Source organism: Pithys albifrons, chromosome 6 (assembly GCF_047495875.1).
Source record: "Pithys albifrons albifrons isolate INPA30051 chromosome 6, PitAlb_v1, whole genome shotgun sequence".
Taxonomy (NCBI): domain Eukaryota; kingdom Metazoa; phylum Chordata; class Aves; order Passeriformes; family Thamnophilidae; genus Pithys; species Pithys albifrons.
The window spans coordinates 3,599,049-3,616,730 of record NC_092463.1 but is presented as its reverse complement, the minus strand read 5'-3'; the positions used below and the strand labels follow the sequence as shown (position 1 = coordinate 3,616,730).

Genomic DNA, 17,682 nt, shown 5'->3' with positions numbered 1-17,682 from the left:
CAGAGCAGATCACAGTCCAAGCTGGGATAAGCAGGTTGGTGTTGTCTCTTTGCTCAGCCCACACCAGACTGTCTGTCCTTGTAAGGAACCTCCCTGTGACTTCCAGAGTGGGATCAAACTTGGCTTAATATTCCCAGGTAAAAAAACAAATCAGACGATGGAGAAGGAGTGATGGAAACGATGTAACAGCTCCCCATGGCAGGAGGCAGCTGCAGAGCACGGAGCAGCTGGAAACATCCCTGTGGGATCCCCACCACCTCCCCAGGCAAATCCAGCTTCATCCTGAACCAAAGCCTGGCTGAGCTGGCAGGCACAACAACACACTTACAGAAACTCTGAGGCTGCAAGTGCTCTCACCCTGCAAAGCCTCGGGTTTGGGATTTTTTTTCCCCTCTCTTCCCTTTTGAAGTGGTGTTGCCTATTTTGGGAGGCAAGGGCTGATTTCAAGAGGGTTTTTGTTCACTGAAGACCATGTGGAACAGCGTCAGACACTTGTGTTGTGGTTTCTCAGGATTTCTGAGCCAATTTTTTCAGCCTGAGAAGGGAAAAGCCACCCATTCCTGTAATTAGAGCTGAGGAATTGGGCTCTGCAGGCAAACCTTCCTCCTCACAGCATGGGATGGCCATGAGGTGCTCACTCCCCCTCTGCCCAATGTACCCTTCATTAAATCTGGCTTAAAATGCTGCAAAGTCCTTGCCAAGGCACATGTGAGGCTGATGTGAGTGTTTCCAGCAAGTGTCAGACCCATTGCTGGGTAGAGAGGAACGTTCAGACCATCACTGGTCCCCACCACGTCCCTGACATCCAGAGGATCAGCACACAGTCCATACAGCAAATTACAATTCCAAATATCATCCCATGGCTGGAGAAAGGAAAAAGTACTGCAAATTGCACAGTGAGCTCTTCAGGAGGCTTTTTTTGTGTGTTCTGTTTTAGTCCAAAAATGGCCCTTTTAGGCCACAAAGCTGCTTATGGTGCATCCTCAGGAGGTGTCTGCTCATGTGCCAATCCCTTCCTGGCCTGCAGGTACCGGGAATCACAGAATCACAGAATGGATTGGGTTGGAAAAGACCTCTGAGATCATCAAGTCCAACCCTTGGGCCAACTCCGGTCCCTTTACCAGACCATGGCACTCAGTGCCACAGCCAAGCTCACCTTAAAAACTTCCAGGGATGGGGAATCCACCCCCTCTCTGGGCAGCCCATTCCAATGCCTGAGCACTCTCTCTGCAAAGAAGTTTTTTCTGATCTCCAACTTCAATTTCCCCTGGCAGAGCTTGAGCCCATCGTGCCCCCTTGTCCTATTGCTGACTGGGAACAACAGCCTGACCCCAATTTGCCATAGGAAGAGGAGATATTTTTAATCCACTGAGGCCATCCAATATTTTGTGCAGTCCTAATGCTCCCCCATGGAGAGGGAACACTGAGCAACCCTCCCCAGGTCCAGCTCAGCCCTCCCCTCTGCCTTCTCCTTGCTATCCCAGTCACGACCCATCCTCTCCTCCAGGAAGGTTTCCCTGCTCTGGCAGAGCAACCCCTGTGGCTTTTCCAGCGTTCCTGTGCCCAAGACCCTTGGAAACAGCCACTGGTGGGTCACACTGCCCTGCTGGCACCCAGCCCCCTTCCTGGGCACCCCATTCACCCTCTCCCCAGGCTGCCCCGGGCAGCTCCAGCACGGCCGGAGCAGAACCCGATGGAACATTTTTCAGCTCAACATCCCCTAACCCTTGGAGCCTTTTGTTTGTGCCTCTATTTTTTTTTTCCTCCCTGTGTTTTGTGGCTGTGACTTTAACTGTGTATGTAGGAGCTGAATAATCCACGTCCTGGCCTCTGAACCAGGGGATGATACAAGCCATGAGGGGGTGAAACTGAGGGTCCTAAAGAAGCCAGGGGGGTATCAGGAAAATAGTGGCATTAGGAAATTAGTGGTATTAGCCCCTGCATTAGGAAAAAATCCCATGCAGGCAGAGTGCTGCCTTGGGCAGAGAAATAGGAAGAAGCACAGACTGCAGAGAAGCCTGTCAAGCAAACTTTTTTTAAGAAATGACGTTTTTAAACACAGTTTCCTGTTCAAGAAACTGGACAGAGAAACAATAACCCGCTTGTTGCTGCTCTCTCCAAGCAGAGCACGCGAGGCCCCGTCCAGGCTCAGCAGAAAGGAACCCTTGCAGGGGGGTTTGCAAGCCCCTGCATGGCACAGACACACGTGGATCCACTGCTTGGCTCCATCAGGAACTGCTGTGACTGTTATTTACTCATTTGTGTGGCAGCAGGAGCAGGGCTGTGCCTAAAGATGCACAAACGCAGCCCTTGGTGGCTTCAGCAATCCAATGGGATGCATTTCTGGAAGGAATTTCAGCTCATCTCACCAAGGAGCAGGAGCTTGGGAGCTGCTTTCAATCTCCTTCATGGAATCACAGAATGGTTTGGGCTGGAAGGAACCTTAAAGATGATCCAGTTCCACCCCGTGCCATGGGCAGGGACATCTTCCACTATCCCAGGTTGCTCCAACCTGGCCTTGGACACTTCCAGGGATGGGGCAGCCACAGCTTCTCTGGGCAACCTGTGCCAGGGCCTGCCCACCCTCCCAGCCAAGAATGTCTTCTTACTACTAATCAAAATTTCCCCTTTTAAAATTTAAAACCCTTCCCCCTTGTCCTATCACTTTCTGCCCATGTAAAAGGTCCTTCTCCCTCTTTCTAAGTCCCTTTAAGTACTGAAAGGTCCTTCCTTGGGGCTTCCCAGTGGAGTATCCAGCAGGTTAGGAGCAAGAAAGAGAAGGTGTGAATCCCAGCCATGGTTTATCTCGCAGAAAAAAGGATGAACAAACAGTGGGAATGGGTGGGGAATGGAGGATTAGGGTTATGTTGCAAGGAGGTGCTGCCCCAAATCACACAGCTCAGGTAAACACAACGCTCTGATCTTCAGGCCAATAAATGTGTTTCTGACTCCTCCATCTCCCCACAAACCATGGATAAAACAGTGTCTGTCCCTGGGAAATCCCAGTCTGTTAATAACAACACTGCTGTGCTGAGCCAAGCTTCCCTAATTATCTCAACAAATAGTCCTTGCTATGAGTTTCTGGGAGAAATTCCTCTCCTGCTCATGGATCAAGTCAGACGAACGGGGTGGGATGCAGAAAGTCTCCTTCCCACAGTGCTTCTCCAGACAGAAGAGGTGTCCAAGAGCATTTTCTTTGCTCAAGCAGCAGCCAGGGCTCCCCAGTGCCTCAATCCCTGCTCTGAGGAGCATCCACATGCTGAGACCTCCAGCAGCATCAGCTGCCACCACATGTTACACTCCAGATGGAGAAACCCTCCATCACTTACAGTCATTTCAGGAGGCCAAGGTGGAAGATGGACATCCTTTACACAGCAATATGGAACCTGTGGGAAACTGGGACTGGGAAAAGAAGGGTCTTAAACCAGTCAAGAGGAAGGGGTGAATGTAAAACCTCTGTAATTTCCCCAAGAAAATGGGATCCAATAAACCCTGAAGAGCCATTAAAAACCTGGGGAGGGAGAACCAGGAGACAGTGTGCCTGTGGCAGTGACAAAACACATGAGGACAGAGTGTCTTACATGCTGTATGTCCTACAGTCATCACCCCACCACCACCAGGGGCACCCAGACCATAACAGACCCATAGCCTTTTCCATCCTTGTTTGATGACTTGTTTGGGATTTTCTCCTCCCTTGCCTCTTTTTACCCACTTCCACTCATTCAAAAAGCCATCTTGTCTCCCTCTCTTGCAGGCACCATGCCCTGGATTTTACAAGACAAATTACTTGGTGTTTCAGCCTTATCAGCTTCCTCTGGCCTCCACCTCTTGGGGATTCAATGTCCTGTCCCAAGGACCCTCTGTCTAGGCTGGCAATTCTTTCTTATTCCAAGACCATGAAATTTTACCAGTTCCAGGAGAGAAGAAAAGCCTGTTGGGTCTCCAAGGCCACCAAGGGATAAATGATAAATGCAGTATCCAGTTCCCCACATGAGAAGATGCAAAAGATGGTGCTCAGCAGGGACACCCCAGGACAAGGTGGAAATGGCTTTAGACTGACAGAGGCACGGTGGGATTGGACATTAGGGAGGAATTCCTGGCTGTGAAGGGGGTCAGGCTCTGGCACAGGGTGCCCTGAGAAGCTGTGGCTGCCCCATCCCTGAAAGTGTCCCAGGCCAGGCTGGACAGGGCTTGGAGCAACCTGGGATAGTGGAAGGTGTCCCTGCCCATGGCAGAGGGTGGGATTGGATGGTCTTTAAGGTCCCTTCCAATCCAGACCACTCTGGAATCTATAACTCTATTGACTCCCAAGCCCTGAGCCCTGCCCTGCTCCCCATCCACCCCCAGCAGCAACAGGACAGCCATGGCTGGTATCACAAAACATGTATTAATTCTTTCCCATTACTGCTCCAAATTAACTCAGCTCAGCTTTCCACCTCCTCTACATTCCGACAGCAGATGCATCCTAAAAATCTGCCTTCATCATCCTCCAAAACATTCCTGATTGCTCAGATAGTGCCTGGCATTGGAGTTATGACACAGATCCCTGCGCCAGCGAACACCAGAGCGCGTTGCTCAGCAAACAGGGGCCCTGTGCTCACAGGGAAACACGGAATGCACAACAACCAGCCTCAGATAAAATTGCATAACGGATGGCAACAGCAAACTTGAGGGGAAAATAAAACAAAATTAAAAAAAAAAAATCGGCTTCGAGGCTGCCAAAACAGAGCCATTGATTCCAGAGTGTTTGATCCATTTGCATGCAGAGAGCTTTGCTTTGGAGCCGAGATGGAAATAGAGTCTTAATATAGCTGGAGAGAAAATATCCTCCTTGCACTCCTCTAACTGCACTTTGATAGGAAGCAGCCACAGAGCAGATGGTGCCTATATATAATCACCAGACCTATTATCCCAGCCTCTTTTAGTAATTTGAAGGATGTGATAACCACAAGGAGAGCAGCAAAAATTCCCCCCTCCCTCCCTTCCCCTGCTAAGAAAAATATCCAAAAAAAAAAGGAAAAAAAAAAGGAGAGGAAGCTGTAATTATGGTAACAAATAAAAGCATTTCCAAATGAAGTAAATAACTATTTTGTGCACTGCTCCTTTAAACCAGAAGTCAAAAGTTAATTAAATAGCAGCGTGTTACTGAGTCAGGAGAATACAGCGAGTCCCTGTGTAGTGGGGAAGGAGTTGCTCTGGATGAATCCAAACCACAGCACTCCCATCCCTGCTCCATGCCCATTTCTCCACAGCTGCTGTGTGATGGTGGGGGGAAGGAGAGCTCATCTCTCTCCATTCCTTTACTTGCCACAGCCCAGAGCTGCACAGACTCAAAGGATGAGTGATGAGACGGGCATTCTCTCCCGGGGTTTCTCACCCCATGAAGATGCTCAGAAAAACATCAGAAATGTGATACTCATGATGTGGAAAAGTAGGAAAGATTCGAGGGGGCCATTTCTCATAAGGCCCTTCACAGACATAAGGTAATGGTGGAGGTGCTGAGGAGCATCCCTGGCTCCCAGACCTTGGAGCCCCTGGTCCCACATCCCTGGTGGCACTGGGTGTGATGCAAACTGTGGACAGGAACCCACAGGTGCTCATGGGGTGATGGAAGAAGCAAAGCTTCCCTCAGGAAAGCACCAGGCTCCCATGCAATGAGTAATCACAGCCTGCTGCTGTCTGTGCCAGTGTCCGACAGGCACCAGGCTGGGAAAATACACCCAGGTCTGGGAGAGTCCATCCATCAGCACAACCTCGGGGTCATCTGACACGGGACACTGCTGAGGGTCTGAGGGAATTACGGGGGATGTCTGACTGCTCCACATCCCAGAGAGCATCAATCAGCTGTGCTGGGGGTTTCTGTGCTGCTTCCAGGTCAGAAGCACCATTCCGTGGCAACAGGAATCCCAAGGACCATGGGATACACATAAAATCATTGGTGCTGCTCCTAAACATCCATCCCTGAGACACCCAGGCTGCTCTAAGGAAAGGGGAGGTGATGTTGGAGCCACAGGATTCAATCTCCCCCATCCCAACCTACAGGTCAAGGCTGGTGTCCTTTTCCCTCACCAGGGAACAAGCAACACACCAACAACAGCAAAAGCAGGGCAGGCAGTCCCTGCCCTGAGAGCCTACAGTCTGTGACTGCTTCGGGATTTCACAAGCTGAGAGGATGGGAACATCCCTGGGTGCTGCTGGAATAGAGGTTCCCAAATTAGGTGGCCTCATTCCAGACAGGAAGCTGCAGAGCCATCGCTCTGTGAGTAGGGTACATGATTTGGGAGTGGTGCTATGTAAGATCAGAGTATGGACCAAACTTTGCATATACCAGGTTTGGAGGAAGGAATGGTGTGATCCCAGAGGATGCAGGCGTGACATGTCCTCTTTGAGGGCAGCCACGTGTCACCACTGGCACCTGGTGTTCCCTCCCCTCATCAGCCACACAGACCACCCCGTCAGCTCTGCCTTGCTAAGCTCACCCTCCCAGAGCCATCCACATCCACCCAGAATTATTCACATCCACTCAGAGTCATCCACATCCACCCAGAGCCATCCACATCCACCCAGAGTCATCCACATCCACCCAGAGTCATCCACATCCTCCCAGAGTCATCCACATTCCATCAGAACCATCCACGTCCACCCAGAGCAATCCACATCCCATTAGAACCATTCACATCCATCCAGGACCATCCACATCCACCCAGAGCCATCCACATCCACCCAGAGTCATTCACATCCCCTCAGAACCATCCACATCCACCCAGAACCATCCACATCCCCTCAAAACCATCCACATCCACCCAGGACCATCCACATCCTCCCAGGACCATCCACATCCACCCAGAGCCATCCACATCCACCCAGAGCCATCCACATCCCCTCAGAACCATCCACATCCACCCAGGACCATCCACATCCTCCCAGGACCATCCACATCCTCCCAGAGCCATTCCCAGGCCTCACAGTGTCATCCACATCCACCCAGAAACCAACTACCTCAAGAAACCTCTACCTCAAGGCTGCATGGCTGGGCATCTCTCAGAACAAATCTACCTGTGAACTGCAAGTCCCACCCAAACAGAACGGAAGAATCACCCTCCCAGATGTCCAAAGCCAAGTGTTCATCAAGGGCTGATGGCCTACTCCAAGTCACCCCCTGATTCCTGTCTTTTTTCCCTTCCAGTGCAGAGTGTGATGTTTGGAAGACGACAGGTGGGCTAACTGGCTTTGATGTCAGTCAAGGATCCCCCCAGAGACAACTGAAGGTGGGACCTCAGCATCTTGTTGACCTTTGTTGGTCAACACAGTGAGAAAAGAGATCCTTTGGGAACAAAGAGGTGAGGAGAATGTGCCAAATCTGGCCCAAAGGAGGAGTCAAATGTGCTGAAGCAGCTGAACTGAAGTGAACTTGCTGCTCAAGTACAAACCAAACCACCAGGTTCAGGAATAAGTGAGCATGGCAACACGGATCGTGGCAGGGCACAGACCAGAAGACAGAACAAGAATGGTTTCCTACCCAAAATGTCTTCAAAACATCTTCATCTTGAGCTCTTGAGGGCAAATGCACAGCAGAGATTGTGGAATGACTGGGGATGGAAAAGGCCTGTAAGATCTTTGAGTCCAACCACTTTCCCAGCACTGCCAAGGCCACCACTAACCCATGTTCCCAAGTGCCACGTCCACATGTTTTTAAGTTCCTCCAGAGATGGGGACTCCATCACTGATCTGGGCAGCCAGTTCCAGTGCTTGACCTTTTAGGTGAAGAAACTGCTCTCAATTGCTCTCAATACTCTAAATCTCCCCTGTAGTAACACGAGGCCATTTCTTCTTGTCCTATCACTTGTCACTTGGACTGTGTGATGGGACTGCCCTGATCTCTTCCCTTTAGACAAACTGATTTTCCCAGCCCATACCCTGATGCTGCACTCCCAGACCCCACACACCTGGCAGGGGGGAGCAACACCCTCCCTGCACCCGACCAGCCAACAACCACCTTGGGAGCTGACCTGGTCCCAGGGTGGGATGGCTCACCTGGACACCTGCTTGGACAGCAGGTCTGGGCAGAGTGGGAGCTGGGCTGACAGTGGGGTGAGTACACATGGCTGGTCCATCAACTACAAACATCCTGGCCAGCAGAGCAGCTCACAGAGAATGGGCACAGCTTGCTCTGCTTTGAGTTTGGACACCTCCCTGCTAATCAGAGGGTGAGGCACAAAGCCAGTGGAGCAGCCTCAGCAGCTGGAAGGGATCTTGGCTATAAAAGCACTCAAGAGCAGTAGCAGATCTTCCCCAGCACTGCTGACACCCCAAAGGCCACCCCTCTTGTCCTCCACCACCACCTCCATCTCCAAAGCTTGATGGTCTCCAGGGAGAGGGTGGGTGGCAAGTGATGGCCTGCAGAACTGTTCCATGTCTGCCAGGGCTTTGAATTTATAGATGGGCCAGGAAATCTGTATCTGCTGTTTAGAGCTGGAGAAGAAGATTGCAGGTGGCCTCGATGATCTTAAAGGTCTTTTTCAACTTCAACAATTCCATGATTCTATGTTGTTCTCACTCACACTCCTGTTTGCTGCTGTACTTATGTACATGAGTTTGAGAAAACAACTCTGTTCATGCCTGATCTTCTTGTACAAGATTTTAAGCTACAGAATTAGCAAGGTTTTGTAGCACTGAGACCCTGGGAAAGTGGGTGCCTTCTGGAAGTGTTCTCTGATGGTTATGAGCAACACTAGAGGGCATGAGCAAGACAACAAATGCCCTCGTCTGCCACTCAAGTGTTTATTACGAGGCCAACGAGCTTTTCTCATTCTATCAGTAAAAGAGAGGAAAAGCAGACGTGAGGGGTGTCCCCAGCTGGCAGGATGAGTGCCAGGGTGCCAAGTCTCAGCACAGCCAACTGAGGAACAAGTTTCTGAAGGTGATTCCCGAGTGCAAAGCTAATCCACTCCTGGCAAGAACGGGACATTTGTTGCTTCACTGTTGTAGCCTCATTAAGACTCTTCCACTTGTACATGGCATGTTTTGCTCAGTTTGCAGGGAGGAAACGTGTCACCCTGTGTAAGGCAAACGTGGGCTGAGGACACACAGTCTGCTGCAGGTGCTGCTACAGATTTACACAGGGGACAATGTCTTGTAAGCTGCTCATCAACCCAACACAGACCACGGTGGTCCTGTGGGTTAAAAAATGTAGTTATATCTCATTATCAAACTCAGTTGCAAAACAGTGCAGGGCAGAGAGAAGAGCCAGGAAACCCACACTCCATTCATGGCAGTTGCTTTCTTGATGTGGTTTTTTCATCTCCATTTCCTGATGACTGGGGGAGAGCTCCCCCATCTTCATCTGCTCCCTCACTGGGGAGTCCATAACTGGGGCAAGTGTTGGCAAATCCAGCAAGTCACACCACACACACATGTGCTGATGCACAGCTTGGCAGCTGCAGATCTGCCAGTATGGCAGGATTACAGAAATACAGAGTGGTGTGGGCTGGAAGGGACCTTAAAGATTATCTAGCCCAAGCCCCTGCTATGGGCAGAGACATCTTCCACTATCCCAGGTTGCTCCAAGCCCTGTCCAACCTGGCCTTGGACACTCCCAGGGATGGGGCAGCCACAGCTTCTCTGGGCAACCTGTGCCAGGGCCTGCCCACCCTCAGAGTCAGAAATTTCTTCCCATTACTCAATCTATGTCTAACCCTCTGCCAGTTTGAACCTGGGCTGGGGTGCATGGAAGGAAGAACCCAGATTTTCTCCTTCTCTCCAGCTCTAGGACAAGATAGAAAATTTTCTTTTTCAGCACAAGGAGGTTGCACAGGTGAGTATTTCTCCATCACTGCCCTGCCTGCTCTCCTTCTCTCTCACCTCATAGACAAACAGCACCAGTTTTCTGGCAGAGGCTCCCATGGGAAGGGTGCAGCAGGTCTGAGCACCCAGCATCCTTCCCATTCGTGCAGGAGCACAAGGCTGTCTCCAGACTGGCAGACAGCTTTGCTGGTCCTCCCTGTTCCCTCAGAGGGAAATCTGGGCAGCACAGTGACAATGGAACACCAGAGTTTGCAACATCCCTCCTCTAAAAACACAGTCCCAATTCTGGGATTCCCCTGCAGGATATTCCCTACCCAGATCTCTGACTGTATCCACCCATCACTGACCTGTCACTTTATGGTCCAAATGAGACCAAGTGTATCTGCTCTCCCACTTTGCAGCATATCTAACAACAGACTCTCCCTTGTCTCTGCACAGATTCCCTTCCAGGAGGGTGGAAAACACAGGGAAAAAGCCCTGCTGTGCTTTCATTTGGCCACCAAATCCTGCCACACCACCAGATCATACTCCAGTGGGACCACTCACAGAGGGGCAGGGAAGGAGCCAGAGTCCCCATGCCAGAAGCTGCTGGCAGCTTTGAAAGCTGCTTTCCCACGTCCTTTCAGAGTTCCCAGTCCCTGTGTCCACTGAGAAGGTGTTGTGTAATCCCATGGTTTTGCAACCATCACCTGATCCGGCTGCAGAGTTGGGATTCCGGGTTTCATCCCATCCCACTGCGCTGGAGCAGCTCCGGCCTCCTCCCGGACTGTGCTCCTGAACCCACACCAAGGCTGCCTTTACTCCTGGCACACTAAAGCTTGGCTTAAAGTGGCAGCTCAAGCTCTGCAGGACAGGCTGAGAAAGCAGTGAGAGAGATGCAGTGGATGGGAAGGGACACAGGAAGGTCACAGAATGACTTGGGCTGGAAGGGTCCTTAAAGCCCATCCTGTTCCAACCCTCTGCCCTGGGCAGGGACACCTCCCACCAGCCCAGGTTGCTCCAATCCCCATCCAACACACCTTGAACACTTCCAGGGATGGGGCAGCCACAGCTTCTCTGAGCAAACTTCCATCATTTTGGGTGAGTCTGTGTCCTCAGCCCACTCCAGACCCAGACCCATCCCTTAGGATGTGGGTCTCCTTCCAGGATCACCATTACTCTGGTAAATCCAGCATGACTCTTTCAGAGTGCTCCAGACTTGCCCTGTAAAGGCTGGAGAACTCCAGCAACATCTCCTCAAGCCTTGGCCAACACCTTCCAGAGCTGGAGAGGAACCAATCCTGAACCAAATCTCAAAGTCTGGGTCTTGGTTGTGCCAAAGCAAACTGTCACATGAGCTACACCACCCATACTTAAGCCCTGAGCCACAATAGTGTTACACCTAATGATGCCACACCACCAGAAGAAAGTATCTCAGGCAAGATCACCATGTTAGCTCCTCTGGGAAAGTCCTTGCCCCATTTTGGCAGCAGAACAGGCAGTGCCTTTGCAGGGACAGGTCTGGGATGGCCGTGCCCTGCAGGGTGTTGCTGCATTAAGCCCCTGCCCAGACAAACACCTCGAAGCAGAGGGAGAATTTAAAAATCCTAACAACAGTAATACCTACACAAACAGTAAGGATTTGAGGGCTTTGCTTTGGAATCAAAGATTAATAGAGGTATTGATTGAGTTGAGGGGCTGGGACAAAGGCTGACAGCCGTGTTTATTTTTTAGCATCTATCTGTGGACTTACCATGCTCGTGTCCGAGCAAATATTGCGTTAAGGAAGTTTATGAACTAACACATGGAGTGTGGTTGGGTCACCTCCAGCTCAGCCCAGGGGTTACCTGAACGTGGTGCCACCAAAAATGCATCTGCAGGAGTTACAACAGCTTTACATGTAGGACTACACTGGCAGGGGATCCTGCAGCAAAGGAAGCAGCAGAGGTGGAGGAGGGACACATTCTTCAAGCAGAAGAGCAGGTGAAGTGTAAGGTTGTTGGCAGATCCACAGGTGCTCCTGTCCCAGTGCTGCTGCACACACCTAATTCTGGGAGAATTTGGGAAAAAGCACAGCAGTGTGGCAGCTCAGGCACTGCTGAGTAATTCCACTGTTGCCTCAGTTCTGGCACTTTGTGTCAATGCTTGGGGACTGTTGGGCAAGAGGTGGGTCACTGCACCAACTGAGAGCTGGCTGAGCACGGAGAGGCTCAAAGAAACACCAGGGGGTTTTTGGAAAGAGTCCTTCAAGATGTAACACACCTTGCAGAGCTCCATCCACCGTCAGTGATGAACCTGCTGCACCCACCAGCCTTCCCTGCTTCCAGATCCTGACCTGAGGAACCAGATCCCACCTGAAGCCACCTCTTCCTGCTGCCTCCCTGCCATGCAAAACCTCCAAAATGCCAGGCATGCAGAAACCACATGTAAAAGCCTCTAAATAAATAATCCTTGGAGAGGTTTAACAGACCAACATTCATGGTTCTTCTCATCCTGCATCTTTGTTAAGCCCTTCCCACGCAGCTCAGTTTCCCTGAAACAGCTTCACAGTGCAGGGACCAGCTCCTGGAGAAGCTGAACATCACCCAGTCTCACAGGAGATGGGGCTTCAGAGACTGGGGATGAGATGGGCAGGATGTTCTGAGTCCAGGGAGAATCTGGGACCCTTCTGCTAAATCCCCATATGCCTGCAAGGATGGACACTGGAGAGGCAGAGACCAGGATGCTACAGCAATAAACTCAGAGCTGTTTCGTACCATTGTAGATTTGAAACACCACTTTAAATAAGAGCAATTATTACAGGAGAGGGGAATACCCAGAAGCCTTAAGTGACCATTTTAAAGCTTTCAGCTCTTTAATTGTGGCTTTCCACATGCTGGTAGAGAACCCAGCGCCCTCACCACAAGAAGCCTCTTCCCAAAGTACTCTCTGCATCCCTGATATCGAGGGAGATGCTGATATAGCATCTTGGAGAGACTTTCTGAACATCCCAAAGGGAAGGAGGGTGTCCATCCCTGTAGGTGGTGGCAGTTACCCAAGGTGACAGTGAGGAAGGTGTGACAGCTCTCCATAAAGGAGCTCCCAAATCCCGTGGAGAAGATGCTTTGCTCCTCTCTCCCAAGGATGGCTCAAGGAATCAATGGCTGCTTTAAAGACCAGATGCACTACATCTTCACACAAAACCAGTGATAGATCTCCAGTCATGGTGCTCTGCAGCATCTCTGAGTGTCTGAGCCTTGGGCTGGGCTCTGCACTGTCCATCAAAGCCTGGCAAGGTCTCCATGATGGAAGAACTACCCAACTCTCATGGAAAACACTGAGAATTGTCCATCTAAACCCCTCAGTCACCACCAGATTCACACCTTTAAGCACAGCAGATACAAGAGAACTTTTTCAGATATTGCCCTGAAGATGGTGGATCCCAGCCCTACTTGCAAAAAATGATGCCTACATTCAGTGCCCTGATCCCATTTCCTCCCAGTAAGTCCCCAGTGCACTTTTGGACTTGCTTCAAGTCTCCCAGTTTACTTTTGGCCACCAAGCATCAGCTCCCTGCTTGCTTTACAAACTCTTGAAACGTGACTGCAAATCTACACAGAGTTACATGAAATACAAGGGGTTCTCTTTGATAATACATATTTTTTGCTCTTACAACTTGGCTGGTTTTCCCTCCTCTGCAGCTCCCAAGTCTTTATAATTCTACAGGACTAGAGGAAAAAAAAAAACAACAAGGCAAGCAGGAAATAAAAAAGCAGGTGAGGAAAGGAAAAGAATTTAAAAAAAAAGGATTTCTCTATGGCCCAGATGAGTTTAGCCCCCCTGCCAACCACGGCAAAGCAATAATTCCTAGTGGGATGGGGGGAGCTTCCCGTGGGTACTCACTGGTGCTTGTGCTAGTGCCGATGGTGTTGATGGTGGTGGGGACGGAGGAGGAGGAGTAGAGGGGCAGGTGGCCGTTCTCACATGCCAGGTTTTTGTCCTGCCAGCTGGAAGCGCTGACGCTTATTCCCGAGTCTCGAGAGTTCTGCCACCCGTTGAGTTTGTCGTCGGAGTTCTGTCTTTGGTGATAGTAGTGAGCCTGCCCGTAGTCCACCGAGTCCGAGCGGGCGCGGCCCTGGCCGCCGAAGCCTCCGGACGTGCGGTCCTCCAGGTGGTTGAGCCACATGGCCAGGGCGCTGCGGTCCTCCAGGGACGTGGCGGGGTGGATCAGGGCGTAGGAGAGCAGCTGCCGGCTCTCCTCGATGTGCTGGTTGTGCTCGATGGAGTGCGCCAGGATTTTGGGCAGGAGTTTCATGTACTCCACCTTGGCCTCGATGTTGCCCGGCTTCAGTAAAGGCAGGTGGGTCAGCAGGAGGGAAATCACTTTATCCTTGGATTCCTGTTGCCACTGGTTAATGATTCCTGTTGGTGGAAAACGGGGGGGAAAAAAAGGAGATAATTGAGACACTGGCAGACGGAGCTAATTAAGATATAAATAGAACGTGGCAGGGTAAATCCAAGATGGGATTTTTGCATCCAAAGGGATGTCTGCATGTGGGAGGCCTCTGTGTGAGTATCTCCAAGGGAGGGGGGTCACCACCCTCTGAAAACCACGGTCATGGCAAAGTGTGCCACACTGGATGCCAAAACCAACCAGATCACAGAATCACAGAATCGACTGAGTTCGAAAAGACCTCTGAGATCATCAAGTCCAACCCTTGGTCCAACTCCAGTCCCTTTACCAGATCATGGCACTCAGTGCCACGGCCAAGCTCACCTTAAAAACCTCCAGGGATGGGGAATCCTCCCCCTCTCTGGGCAGCCCATTCCAATGCCTGAGCACTCTCTCTGCAAAGAAGTTTTTTCTGCTCTCCAACTTCAATTTCCCCTGGCAGAGCTTGAGCCCATCGTGCCCCCTTGTCCTATTGCTGAGTGCCTGGGAGAAGAGACCAACCCCCACCTGGCCAGAACTTCCCTTCAGGGAGTTCTAGACAGTGCTGAGGTCACCTCTGAGCCTCCTCTTCTCCAGGCTGAACACCCCCAGCTCCCTCAGCCTCTCCCCACAGCACTTGTGCTCCAGTCCCTTCTCCAGCCTCGTTGCTCTTCTCTGGCCCCGCTCCAGCCCCTCAATCTCTTTCCTGAACTGAGGGGCCCAGATGCTCCTGAAAATCACAAAAAAAACCAAACTAACCCAGCTCTAAGGCCACACAGCAACACTGCTGTTCTAATGGTAATCACAGTCAAGATTTGGCCCAAATTTTTCCATATTGTTGCAGATTACAAAAAATACAGAAAATACTACAAAAAAGCCCTTTGTGGGTAATGTCCCTTTTAAAGTACTCATTGGAAAATAGAAAAGGTCAAGATTTAAATGAGATAATGCAGGTTAGAGCCAAGGAGGGAGAAGGGAAGAAGCACCCCAGCAGGAGGGCAACCACCCATCCAGGGTGTTGGTCCCTCCACCACCCCCAAAGGTACCAAGGGAAGGGCTGAGATGAAGCAGCCCCAGAGCTCTTGTTCCTTTCTTAGCTCACAGCAGATAGGAGAAAACCAGACCAAAAAAAAGCAAAAGTAGGTTTAACTCCAAAAATATGCAGAAGGAAAAGTCAGGGAATCACAAACCGGTCACTTAACTCGAACTCTGGGAAAACTGATGGAACAAATAATGAAACAACCTATTTGGAAGCACTTAGAAGATAACAAGATGATAAGTGACTGCCGACACCGATTTGTCAAGAAAATTTAATTTCCTTCTGCAACAGAGCAACTGGCCTGTGAATAGCTGGGGGAACAGGCTGAGCTGTATGTCTTGATATTCATTAGGTGCTGCCACACGTGCTCCCTCAGCAGCACAGCAGAGAGAACTGCTCTGATGTGGGCACACAACTCATCCAAAAGGCACACGGAGGAAGCTGGTGGAGCTGATTCACCGTCACAATGGGAGGATGTGCTGAGCAAGGAGGCCTGTCCTGGCTCTGACAACGCCCAGAACATCAGCAGGGACATGGGTGAGGTGATACATGTGTGCAATGTGCAGGTATCATGGATAGAGAAAGGGCAACACCCCAGAAAACTGGATTAGAAGTCAAACAATGTTGAGGACTGGAGAGAACGGCTGGAGCTGTGTCAGGGAGGTTCAGGTTGGATCCCAGGGAAAGGTCCTTCCCCCAGAGGGTAGTGGGCACTGAACAGGCTCCCCAGAGCAGTGGGCACAGCCCCAAGGCTGCCTGAGCTCCAGGAGTGTTTGGACAATTGGACAGGGTGGGATTGTTGAAGAGTCCCATGCAGGGCCACAAGTTGGACCACTGTGGGTCTCTTCCAACTCAGGATATTCTACAGTTCCACGAGACTTGGAGAAAAGCTGGGAAAAAGCATCTGCATTAAGCAGTGAAAAGACCTGAGTGCAGGTGGGAACACATCACTGTGCAGCACCAAGGAGGGAAGAGCCTGGGCCAGGAGGCACCACAGGCTGAACATCAGCCAGAACGCTGTGCTGCACACCACACCTGCTCCTGATGCCCAGGGAAATGGTGGAGTCCCCATCCCTGGAGGGATTTAAAAGCTGTGTGGATGTGGCACTTGGGGACATGGGTTAGTGGCGGCCTTGGCAGTGCTGGGGGATGGTTGGACTCCATCATCTGATCTTAGAGGGCTTTTCCAACCTGAACGATTTGAACTGCAGGAAAGGTGGAATGAGGTTGGACATGAAGAGCTGCCTTCCAGAGGGTCAGGTGGCCTATGACATTGTGGAATCTCCATCACCAGAGGTTTTTCTGAAAAGCTTATGCAAACCTCAGCCAAGGATAGCTCAGGATCTACACAGACCCCTTGACTGACACTTCCCAGTTCCAGGACAGTCTTTGCTCCAGGGATGACCAAATTCCTTCAAACCTTCAGCCCCTGTAGCAGGCTGTGCCTAAGGACACCACAGCTGAAGCATCTGGTGGAGAAGGACTTCCTCATGCCTGCTTTAAACCCACTGCCCAAAACCACACCAACTGAAATGCTGAGTTCTCATGTTAATGAAAAAAACCTCCCAAACTATACGTTCTCTCTCCCCACCTTCTGTCTCCTGCCCATTCTGTACAGGAAGCTGCTCCAAGCCCCTGATTGTCCCTGTATACCCCACGTGTCTGTTTTTGAGCTACAGGAGCTGAACCCACACCACCGAAATGCACATCTGGACGTCCACCTGTAAGGATCATGGAATAGAACAACAGAATATCCCAAGTTGGAAGGGACCCACAAGGACCATCGAGTCCAACTCCTGACCTGGCACAGGAGACCCCCAAAGATCAATTCCACCACTTTGTCCAAACACTCCTTGAGCTCTGTCAGGTTTGGTGCTGTGACCACTTCCCTGGGTTCAGGTTTGCTCTTGGGAAGACCCAGGAGTTTAACTTGATGATCCTTGTGGGTCCCTCCCAACTCAGATGCTCCATGATTCTGGGATTCTACAGGCCAGCAGCTGACCCCTCTCTCCCACCAGCCCAGGCCCAGAAGAAGGCTCTTACAGCAGGGCCTTTTCCCAGTTAGGATCAAGCCCTGTCCTGGGCACAGCTGCAGTGGTGAGCAGCACTCCCTCCTCCAGCTTTGCCTTCCCAGTTCCAAGGTGTGCAACCGCTTTAACAGGAAGCCACTAGATGGCTTGCTGGAAACGCCGGCGGCTTTCCCTGGAACTTTCTGCAGTGGCATTTCCTTCTCCACAGCCCTTCCCCTCTCCAGAGCCACTTCCCGAGCCAGACGCCGGCGTGCCCGAGACATCTCCTGCCGACAGGAGCCCGGGACACGATGTGGTGCGGCTCTGGTGGAGAAGGAACCGCTTTGTGGCACCAGAAGGGACTTTTCGGTACTCTGGGTGTGCTCTCGTGCCCATGGAAATGCTGTGAGGTGGTTTTGGTGCTAAAAAAATGGGATCTG

General features: G+C 51.1%; 1 protein-coding gene across 4 annotated transcripts in view; it reads right to left on the bottom strand.

Annotated features, from left to right (window-relative positions):
• Positions 1-17,682, bottom strand: part of SAMD4A (sterile alpha motif domain containing 4A) — a 107,473-nt gene that overhangs the window by 25,200 nt on the left and 64,591 nt on the right. For all 4 annotated transcript variants that reach the window (XM_071557242.1, XM_071557245.1, XM_071557244.1 and 1 more), the window contains exon 3: positions 13,666-14,184. In XM_071557242.1, coding sequence (XP_071413343.1) covers positions 13,666-14,184 — 519 coding nt within the window. The remainder of the gene's footprint in view (positions 1-13,665; positions 14,185-17,682) is intronic.